The sequence below is a fragment of the Patella vulgata genome, chromosome 3 (assembly GCF_932274485.2).
Source record: "Patella vulgata chromosome 3, xgPatVulg1.2, whole genome shotgun sequence".
Classification (NCBI taxonomy): Eukaryota; Metazoa; Mollusca; class Gastropoda; family Patellidae; genus Patella; species Patella vulgata.
Genome location: NC_065881.2, coordinates 45,681,804 through 45,693,907, shown reverse-complemented (window position 1 = coordinate 45,693,907; position 12,104 = coordinate 45,681,804). Strand labels below are relative to the sequence as shown.

Genomic DNA, 12,104 nt, shown 5'->3' with positions numbered 1-12,104 from the left:
TCCACCTGGTATTGGAAGGCTATAATTCTAAGTAAACCCTGTAGGCTAGGATTACTCTTTGATAAACTACATCTAAATATGTAGTATTTACAGCAGATAATAATATGATTTATTAGTGGTGGGGCCCAACTATACCGAGCATTACCTCTTCCATCATTACCTCTTCCATCGTTAAGTTGGTGTCTTTATATATTCAATATTAGTCAAATACTTGGAAATATCATTCCATAATTTTTTAATAATACTACAATGATAGCAGAGGTGTTCTACTGTTTCAATTTTCGTTTTACAAAAGGAGCAGTTGTTATCGTCCAGTCTTTTTATTTTATACAGAAATTTTTTGGTGGGAATAATTCTATGAAGGAATTTAATTTGGAATTCTTGGAGCTTTGTATCCAATATACAACTTTTAGGGATAATATAGTATTCACTCCAAATATCTTTATTAATAGCTTTGCATAGTTTTGTTTCCCACCATATTTCATTTTGGGGTGGGGTGGAGGAGAACGGTATTGGGATAAAAGGCCTAATTTCCACTCTTTTGGAATTGCTAGTTTGAGTGCCTCATATTGGAAGGATGTTCCTTTCAATTTATATATCAATTTGAGTTTCTCAAATGTTTTAAACTTTCCGTTTTCCTCCAAGATATCATATATACTATTCAAAAAAAGTAGGGGATATTTGATTTTGGGGGCATAATACTAAAATATGCAAATGACTACGAAAAAAGTCACTATAGAACCTAACAGAAGAAACATTTCCAGTTACATGTGACGCCCAAACGCACCAATAGCTACCGCATGGAATGCAGGTGATGCTTGGGATCATCATGGGGGTCCAACCCAAGATTTGCACGACTCTGACTTTGAATGTTACAGTCATTGTGGCATTGAATTCCAGGGTGGAAACATCAGTTTAATTGTTTTAGTGACCAGAAAACAAATTTTGATATGCGTCGGCTTACCCAAAATGAAAGGTTACGTGCCCTTGGCATGCTACAGATCGGCACAACACAGGCGGTTGTGGCGCGGACGATGAATGTTTCTCAGTCTGTCATAAGCAGGCTATGGTCCAGATACCGTGATACACAATCTGTACAGGACAGACCACGCTCAGGTCGACCAAGGGCGACAACTCAAGCCCAGGATCGATTTATCCGTACCTTGGCCTTGAGAAATCGTGTCATCACAGCAAATCAGATCAGCGCTCGTCTTCAAACAGACACTGGTGTGAGAGTGAGTGGCCAGACGATTCGGAATCGACTGCATAGGGGTCACCTTCGCGCCCGACGTCCTCGCGTGATCCCTTGTTTGAGAGATCATCACATTCAGGCAAGACGTCGTTGGTGTAGGGATCGTCAACACTGGGATAATCGACGCTGGAGCAATGTGATGTTTTCAGATGAGTCAAGGTTCACTGTTGATTTTTTGGACAGACGTAGGAGGGTGTGGCGTCGTCGAAACGAGCGCTTCCAAGACGTTAACGTCATCAGACATGATCGATTTGGGGGTGGTTCTGTTATGGTGTGGGGAGGCATCACTGTTGCTGGAAGAACGGCTTTACATGTTGTTGCAGGGCGTGTTACAGGCCAGTACTACCGGGACAACATCTTGGCAGTCCATGTTGTGCCGTTCGCACGACGTCATGGCCGCCGTTTCATCTTCCAGGATGACAACGCAAGATGTCACAGGGCCAGGATCGTTACAGGTTACCTCCAACAACAGAACATCACCACATTACCTTGGCCAGCACTGAGTCCGAACCTCTCCCCCATCGAGCATGTCTGGGACATGCTTGGACAGAGGTTACGTAAACGTCAACAACGTCCTGCCAATGTCCAAGAACTTGCTGCTGCGTTGCAACAGGAATGGGACAATCTGGACCAAAATGACCTTAGACGTCTCATTAGGAGTATGCCACGTCGGATCAATGCTTGTTTGGCAAACAGAGGAGGATTTACCCGTTACTGACTTGGTTGTGATGCTGTGGTAACTTTGCTGTTTGACCCCGGGTATCATTTTACCCTTATAATGGTCAGTCTGTGCCTTACTTAGTCTAACGATCATTTCTAATTCCTTTTTTATACCAATCTTTTATAAAATAGAACTTAATATCAGCATTAAACCATAAGGGTTGCAAAGAAATTTGTGTACATTTTCCATTATGGGTTTTGCAAACTTTGAAGGCATAGTCTGCCCAGGCTTTCAGGATATCCTTCCAAAACGGGTTTCTAGTCCCTAATTTTATTGACCGGAGCCATTCTGATCCAACCGCAAATATATTGTATGGTATTTTCTTCAAGCTGCATTCAAGGAATTTAAACCATGGAAGTGACTCTCCATTGTGGATTAGCCTTTTAAACCATGTTAGATTTAACGCTTTGGTAAAATTAGTTATTTCTGTTAGGTTTAAACCACCTTGTTTATAAGTTTTTTGTACTTTAGTTCTTTTAATTTTATCAATACCGTTCATCGAAAATTATAAATTATTTTTCGATTTTCTTAAATATTGCATTTTTTGGGTTTGGAAGCACAATTAGAAGGTGGTTGATTTTTGGTATAATAAGGCTTTTAATTACAGTTACCTTGCCAATTAGCGTTTATTTACGAGCATTCCATATTTGACATAAATTTTCGATAGCTTTTAATTTCGGATTGAAATTAATTTCAGTAATTTCCTCCAGATTTATACTAAAATTAATTCCCAAGGATGTAAATCGATTTCTACTCCACATAAATCCTGACATTAGTCCCGACATTTTAAAGAATAGTTTAAGTGTATTCATGGTTTGTATTAGAGATTCTTCACTGCCATCTAAAAACAAAGTAGTATCATCTGCGTATTGAGATATTTTATATTCTTGATTAAAAATTGCTTGCTTTGTCTGATCATAGCCCCGAGGATTTCTGCACATAGTAGAAAAATGTACGGAGAGAGACGATCGCCCTGGCGCCCTGCCCAGTTTAAAACTTTGTGATATAAAACTTTTTTGGGTCACAAAAGATTCAGAATTTTTATATAATGTTTTTATCCACTTTTGAATTGAAGACCCAAAGTTAAAATATTTTACTGTACTGTCAATAAATTTCCATGAGACTGTATCAAATGCTTTCTCAAAATCGATTAAGAGGACCATTCTGCTCAAATTTGTTTCTTTGTTTCAAATAGTATGTCATATAGTATATGAGTACATTCCCGAATGTACCTTCTGTAAATAAAACCGTTTTGGTCTTCATGGATTATACTTCCAAGGAAGTTTTTTATCCTGTTTGCAATACAGGCTGATATTAGTTTATAATAAGTATTTAAGAGTATGATTGGTCTCCAGTTTTTTAGTAAGTTTCTACATTTCCAGGGTTTTGGTAGGCATGTAATTCACCAACTTGATACAAGTAGTTTATTGATCTATGTAGTAATTGTCCAATATCTTTCCAGAAGAATTTGAAGAATTCAGGAGTGAAGCCATCTAGGCCCGGGATTTTGCTATTTTTCATAAATTTCATTGTATTACATAGTTCAACGTAAGATATTTGCCCTTCTATTGATTCACTGTCTATGTTTGTTAATCTATTAATATTTATATTTCCTAAGCAGTTTTGAAATTTAAGGGTTTCGTATTCTTAGTCTTTATTTGTATACAAATTTGAGTAAAAAAATTTTATTTCTAAGAGAATATTTTCTTGGTCACATGTTTTTTTTACCATCTGTGATAATTAACTCTTGAATATTTTTATTTGTATAGTTTCTTTTTTCAAGTTTACAGAAATAGGCAGTATTTTTTTCACCATGTTCAACCCACCTTGCCCTTGAACGGATTATTATACCATCGATTTTATTTTTTCTATGATCTTCAAGTTCTTTTCTGACATTGTCTTATTCTACAGTTACATTACTATCTTCAGGGTTTTCATAATTTGCTTCTTATAATTTCAAAATTTGTTTCTCAAGATTTTTTTCTTTTTCAGGTAGCTTTTTCTTTTTTTATGAATAAAATGATATTATTTTCCCCCTTGGGTGTAGAAGAAGCATTTCTAGTAAAGTTTGGTCATCAATAGTGAACTCTAGATTATGGATTACTGATTGTTTTACAAAATTTAGATCATATGGGCTTACTGCATACATTTCTTTTATATGATTTATATTTTCTTTTATCATTTCACTAAAGTTTTTATCATATAGGAGGGATTTATTAAACTTTTAATATCCTTTTTGTGGTGACTTACTTTAACAGTTAAGTTGACAGCCGAGTGGTCAGTTCTGTACCCTGATTGAATAACAGAATTTGAGATAAATGGCATCGAATTTTCAATCACCAAGATAAAATCTAAGCAACCTTTCTTTAGAAGTTTATTCTTTCTCCAAGTATATTTCCTTTTTGTTTCATTAAAGGATCGCCAGACGTCAACAAGTTCAAGTTTGTTGCACATATTCAGAACCTCTGATTTTGCTTTTGGATTGTTTTCATGTTTGTAATTATTATCCAAAGTTAGATTTAACGTCAAATACCAGCCTGGACCGTATATATTAATCAAAAGTAAAGTTATGTTATTTGTTTCCATCTCAATGAAGATATAGTTTCCATTTTTCCAATCTTTTGGGATTTTTAGTATTTTATATTCAAAGTTATTATTAAATAGAACTGCCACTGCCCATTGTTTTGAAGACGTGCCGCTTAATTCTACTTTATTTCCCCAATCAGCTTGAAGAATCTGTTGATACTAAGTTAGACTACGATAATTTTGATTTACAGTCAACTTTCTCGCTTGACATAAAGCTTCCAATCTCAAAGGTCGAGGCCGATTCAAGCCGTTTTCCTATATCCGTCTCCAGTGAAGAAATTGATCTATTAATTTATTGAAGGACCAATGCTAACACAAGGAAAAATACAAAATGGGCCATGAACATTTTTGATGTGTGGAGAGAAACCCGGTCGCAAACGGATAAAATAACCGAGTTACATCTTATGGAACCCCCAGTAATGGAATTCTGGCTTCAAAGGTTCATAGTTGAGGCACGTAAAAAAACAGCGACGAATATCCCCCCAAATCGGTGTATTACAAGATCTGTGGCTTGATGAGGCATCTGAGAGATAAGAATGTCGCCAAAAATTTAATGGATGAAACTGATAAACAGTTTATGTCTACCCGAAAAGTTTTAGATGCCAGAATGAAAGAGTTAGCTTCCCGAGGCCTCTGAAGTAAGCCTAAAACAGCTGATACACTGTCAGATTCTGATGAGAAGTTATGGTCAACAGGGGTGTTTGGATTGAACAATTCAACAAGCCTTCAGTACACAGTGTTTTTTTATGGATGCAAGCTGTTTGGTTTGCGCGGTAGAGACGAGCACAGAAATTTAGAAGCTTTTCAGTTTGAACTTGGAAATGATACTAATGGAGATTACATAAGATTTATTTGAAGAAATAGTAAAACTTTTTCGGGAGGACTCGCTCATCTACAAATAAAAAACAAAAACATCAAACATTACTGTCCTATATATGGCGTTAAGTTTACTGTATGTTACAAAATTCACATTATTTTTAAATAGTTAAATATGTTTTCGTCCATGGTTTGGTTTGTTTTGTTTGGGGGTACCTTTCGAGTGTCTTACGTTGTTGTATTTGTAACGGTTGATGTCCACTGAACGCGAAAAGTACTACCCATTAATGTAAATCTTAATAAGCGACACCAGCCTTAAGTCCAGTAGTCAAAGATGTATTTCTTTCCAACTCCCACATTACTCTTATAAATATCAATAATTCGGCATCAATTGAAATTTTGGAATTTCTCATGAACATAAAAAGTTACTTACATACTGCACTTAAAACTATACAAAAACACAATAATGCTTTTATGGGCTTTATAAAATTACCAGTATTATTTTGCAGGTGAAAGATGTATTTATACCGTTTTTAAAACCTACTTGGAGGCCATTGGAACCAGGAATTTTTACAGAAAACCATTGAACTCTGGGTTAAGATATGGAAAACAACCAGTGGGTGTCAACAAATTAGGACAATTTATGCGAGAGATGTGTAATCAGGCGGGTTTACAAGGAAATTACACAAATCATTCGGGAAAGAGAACATGTGCAACGGCCTTGTATTGATGAGCAGAGTATTATGGACAAAACCGGACTGATTACCACTCGGCATCGTATTCTACGCAAAATTTTACTCTAGAAAAGTTGGGTCTGGTTTTGTGCCCATTTGGTGGACACCCCCACCCCCGCGCTGAGCCTCCAGACTACTTAACTGTAGTCTCAAGAACTTCTACAAATTTTTTAAGAGGTCAACGGCTGTAACTCCGGCAGTAATTATAGAAAATAGCGGAAAAACAATAAGCTTCTTCGTCTCATGAATTTAAACTGTGCGTAAAAATTTAAAGGCAATTGGATATTAATTATAACTTTAGCCTCTAGAGTATGGACGCCGGACCAAATGTACGACTGACAGGGGCGACGACAATATATGATGACATTTCAATGTGGGCGTATAAAAATAATACTGTACAACAACATCTCTTCATCCAGTTTACTGAGATAAGATACACTGTAATGTGAATGGATAAAAATGAATTTAATTTGCCAACTTTCTACACAATATCAAAAATTTTGAAATGGAAGGTTCTGTATTATTAACGATTCAATATTTTGACCTAAATTTTTCTGATAAGGTGGTCTCTTCACATATTGATATTTCATTTCCCCCACATCAAAACCCAGGAAAAAAACTGGGACTTCTCAATATTTTAAGCTGAAACTTTCAGATCAGACTATTTCCTCACATTTTGACATTTTGTTTCAACAACATTTTCATGAATAACTCACCGCCATCTGATTCTCAATGATACCTCAATTTTAAATAATATAAATTCACAATTTTAATTAGTTGACAAATGAACCAAATAATAGTACAAAATTAAAAGACACAATCTTTTAAACCTTACCTCTGCATTTCCTGCCTCACGACCACCACACAATGCCTCAATTTCAGTATGGCATGCCTTTTTCAACTTTGGATCTAAATTAATACTTTCTCCCTGTTTAAAAAAGTGATATAGCATGAACTCTGATTTAATTTTCAGAAAATTGAACAATTATCAATTAATCTACTACTTCCAAGTACCCTTTGGGAAGATTTTAATTTTTTTTCTTCAGAAATTAAAATGCTACTTATCTCCTCGCTATGACAGATTATGTGATTTATAGCCTTATTTCAAATGGACACCAAACCTCATGTATTCAATTTTAAGTTTAGCCTCTAGAGTTCCCCAATTATGGGAAACAACCCAACAATGATGCTTATGTAACCTGGGTTGATCTCAAAATAAATCTGTTAAGTAACTAATATTGCTAATTGTAACATGTAACAGCTGCCAGTACATATTATACTTAAAGCTTTACTTTGCATTAGAAAATAAAAACAATATCTTTAACTCACCCTCTGAAGTAGTTCAACTTTCAATTGTTTTCGACATTTTTTATCAATACGGTGTTTATTATCCAGTAAGGTATCATTTCTGACATGTTCACTTAAACAACTTACAACTTCTAATCTATCAAAACATTAAAATAACAAAATCATTGTATTCACATTTTGACAATAGAGAAATGTTGATGAACCCGGGGGCGGGGGTTGGATGGCTGAATGGTTAGCAGGTGCGTGCTGTATCATAAAGTCTGTCATTGAGTCAACTGGCGTGGTTTCGATTCTCCTGTTGTACGTGACAAGGAGTAGGGTCGCCTGTTCAACCTTGTGGGTTTTCTCCGGGTCCTTCGGTTACCTCCCACTGCTAAAGACCCCTACGCGCAAGCAAATTAGTCCCAAAATGACCAAGTTTGTGTCGAGTCTCTCTCTCTCTCTCTGTGATGAACCCAGTGTTAGAAAGGAGGATTATTATTCACATAAACTAGCATCATTTCAATTATATAATTCAAAGCTAAAACATATTTTTTATTTAAATAACTTGTTTAAGAGCAGAGGTTTTCAGAAGTAGGAGGAAATCTGGATTCAAGATTAGAATGACAATAATTTAATTTTTTATCAAAATACGGTTTAAGATTCCCTTTTATTTTTATATTTATAATGCTAATGGCCTTGATTGCCTGTAGATATGCTGAGTAGGGTCACTTTAGATGTTATTTAGCGACCTTTTTAGTAATCTGTTTATCTTCCATAATTCCATATATTGAACTAAGCACAATCCACTTAACACTAGATTCCAATTTTATTTCGTTTATTTATTTTGATTTTTGAACTTCATTATCATTTAACTTAAATTCTATGAAAACAATGTTCTGCCAGTGACAGTTGTATTTATGTCAAGAAGCCATACTACTAGACATTAAAATCGCGGTCTTCAAAGACCAGCAGTTGCCAGGCAAGATATGCCCACAGTTTGCAAGTGATGGATAGAGAGAACAAACTAAAGAAAAAAAAAAGCAGTTTTTCGTACAATAAGGGGACATAATCCAGGAAGTTGGTCTGTAATGCGTGAATATCGAAAGGGAGTGAGGTATTTGGGATATAAAGATATATTTTAAGTTTCATAAAAATTGAATAAAAATTGTGACTTCTAGAAGGTCCACAACCTTGGTATTACATACTTTTACACTATTTGCGTACAACTACATGTACAAGGAGAGGCCATTTTGTCAGGCAGTTTCAGTCTGATTTTCACTAAATTCGAACTCAACCATTTCTTAAAACCAGATAAAAATTAGGACCTGTACAGGGGTCATAATCCAGGAAGTTACGGTCCGATATGAGCAAATATCGAAAGGAACCAAGATCTCTGGATTATAATCATACTTTTCAAGTTGCATCAAAAATTGTGACTTCTCTAGAGTGTCCACAACCTTGGTATTACATATTTTTACACTATTTGTGTACAAGGAGCGAACATTTTGTATGGCAGTTTGGGTCAGATTTTTACGAAATTCTAACTTGATGTGTAACGGTCATATATTTAAACGTTTTTTAAAACTGAATACAAATTGTGACTTCTAGCAGCTCCACAAGCAAAAAATGCAATTTTATGAAAAATCAGGGGCCATAATCCAGGAAGATATAAACATAATTTAAAGTTTCCCAAAATCAGATCAAAATTGTGGACTCTTGGGGGTCCACAACCCCGATATACCATATATTTACATTATTTGCATATGAGGGGTGGCCATTTGTCCAGCAGTTTTGGTCCGATATTCACGAAATTCAAACTAAATGATCATTAGGGTGCAACGGTCATATTTTCAAAAGTTTTTTTTTACATCGGATAAAAATTGTGACCTCTAGAGGGACCACAAGCTAAAAACGTGATTTTTTGTACTGGTTATCAAGGGCCATAATTTAGGATGTTACGATCCGATATGCACCAATATCGAAAAGAATCGAGACCTCTGGGTTATTAACAGGAATTTCAAGTTTCATCAAAATCTAGAGGGTTCACAACCTTGATATACCTATTTTTACACTATTTGCCTATGAGGGCCAGCCCTTTTGTCCGGCAGTTTTAGTCCGAAATTCAAACTCAACCAGCATTATGGTGTAATGGAGATATTTTCGATTGTTTTTTTAAATCGGATAATAATTGTGACTTCTAGAGGGACCACAAGCTAAAAATGCAATTTTTCGTACAATAGGGGCCATAATTCAGGAAATTACGATCTAATATGCACAAATATCAAAATGAACCAAGATCTTTGGGTTATAAACTTGCATTTCAAGTTTCATAAAAATTAGATGATAATTGTTACCTCTAGAGTGTCCACAAGCTAAAAACGTGATTTTTCAAACAATCAGGGACTATAATCCAAGAAGTTATGGTCCGATACATGCCAATATCAAAAGGAACCAAGATCTTTGGGAGATAAGACCTATATTTCAAGTTTCGTCAAAATGGGATCAAAATTGTGACCTGTAGAGTGTCCACAAACAAATTGTGGCCAGACGGACAGGGGCGACAACAATATACGTCCACATGAAAATGTGGCCGTATAAAAATGTCAGATGTCCATGTAGTACAACATGAATAAATTAAAATGAAACAAAATGGACATTTGATTTTAATCAGATTAAACTAACTTACTTAGTTTTTTTATTCTTGCATAATTTAGTTACTGCCGCCTGACATAATTCTTTAAATTTATGATTAAATCGGAATTCTTTGAGTGAGATCTAAAAAGAAAATAAAGAAAGATATGTTATAATATTTACATTTCATGGACTGTTATACAAAAACATTCATTGTCTAAGCTCTAAATCAGTGACATGTGATACTATAAATATACAATTTCTACCAGTAAGCTTATTAGGCTTTCCCATGAGATGATGAAAGACCAGTGTTATTACAAAGATTATTATTATTTCTCTTAAGATTATCATTATGTTTTTGTTTTGTTTTGTTATTTTCCCATAAACCTTATATCTCAGAATCTAACCATGGGATATTTCTGAAACTTTGAACTAACCCCCAAAGATAGGTTGCCAGGCAACGAAACATACGCCCACAGCAGCTAACTCGTCCGGGCAGTCAACAAGAGTTGTGACATATTTTTACTTTTTTCGGTAATGAAACATTTATAATACATTAAAATCTGATTTAGACTAACAACTCATTAAGTAATTATCAGAAAACCATTAGAATTTGTTTGGTTTTTATAAAGTTTTGCCCCATGCTAACGTTTAGTATAGGAAACTTTTAACATCATGGATTTAGCTGTTCAAGTCATAAAAATTCATTGAAAATCAATATACTTGTTTGTCTCAAGTCCTTACACTCTGTGAATGAATCTGAAGTCAATCGGATGATAACTTTAGCTTCTATAGGGTCACAAGGTTTTTAAAAGTGATCAAGGGCCATAACTTTGGCAGTAATTATCGGAAATCGTTGAAAATCAATACGATTCATCATCTCATGACCTCAAACACTCTGTATCAATTTAAAGTCAATCGGATATTAACTTTAGCCTCTAGAGCATTTAAAAGATTTTTTGAAGTGATCAAGGGCCATAACTCTGGCAGTAATTATCGAAAATCGCTGTAAATGAATAAACTTCTTCGTCTCATGACCTAAACACTGTGTATAAATTTAAACTCAATCGGATATTAACTTTAGCCTCTAGAGCGTCCACAAGATTTTTCAAAGTGATCAAGGGTCATAACTCTGGCAGTAATTATCGGAAATCGCTGAAAATCAATAGGCTTCTTCGTCTCATGACCTTAAACACAGTGTATAAATTTAAAGTCAATCGGATATTAACTTTGGCCTCTAGAGCATCCACAAGATATTTTGAAGTGAACAAGGGCCATAACTCTGGCAGTAATTATCAGAAATTGCTGAAAATCAATAGGCTTCTTCGTCTCATGACCTTAAACACTGTGTATAAATTTAAACTCAATCGGATATTAACTTTAGCCTCTAGAGCGTCCACAAGATTTTTCAAAGTGATCAAGGGTCATAACTCTGGCAGTAATTATCGGAAATCGCTGAAAATCAATAGGCTTCTTCGTCTCATGACCTTAAACACAGTGTATAAATTTAAAGTCAATCGGATATTAACTTTGGCCTCTAGAGCATCCACAAGAGATTTTGAAGTGAACAAGGGCCATAACTCTGGCAGTAATTATCAGAAATTGCTGAAAATCAATAGGCTTCTTCGTCTCATGACCTTAAACACTGTGTATAAATTTAAAGTCAATCGGATATTAACTTTGGCCTCTAGAGCATCCACAAGATTTTTTGAAGTGATCAAGGGCCATAACTCTGGCAGTAATTATCGGAAATCGCTGAAAATCAATAGGCTTCTTCGTCTCATGACCTTAAACACAGTGTATAAATTTAAAGTCAATCGGATATTAACTTTGGCCTCTAGAGCGTCCACAAGATATTTTGAAGTGATCAAGGGCCATAACTCTGGCAGTATTTATCAGAAACCGCTGAAAATCAATAGTCTTCTTTGTCTCATGACCTTAAACACTGTGTATAAATTTAAAGTTAATCGGATATTAACTTTAGCCTCTAGAGCGTCCACAAGCAATTGTGGACGCCGGACCGACGGACGGGGGCGACGACAATATACAAACACATTTCAATGTGGGCGTATAA

The 12,104-nt window shown here is 35.3% G+C and overlaps 1 protein-coding gene across 2 annotated transcripts in view; it reads right to left on the bottom strand.

Annotated features, from left to right (window-relative positions):
* Positions 1-12,104, bottom strand: part of LOC126814579 (Golgi apparatus protein 1) — a 77,618-nt gene that overhangs the window by 24,807 nt on the left and 40,707 nt on the right. For both annotated transcript variants that reach the window (XM_050539821.2, XM_050539822.2), the window contains exons 14-16: positions 10,086-10,174; positions 7,439-7,553; positions 6,945-7,037 (exon numbers count right to left, since the gene is read on the bottom strand). In XM_050539821.2, the coding sequence (XP_050395778.1) occupies positions 6,945-7,037; positions 7,439-7,553; positions 10,086-10,174 (297 nt within the window). The remainder of the gene's footprint in view (positions 1-6,944; positions 7,038-7,438; positions 7,554-10,085; positions 10,175-12,104) is intronic.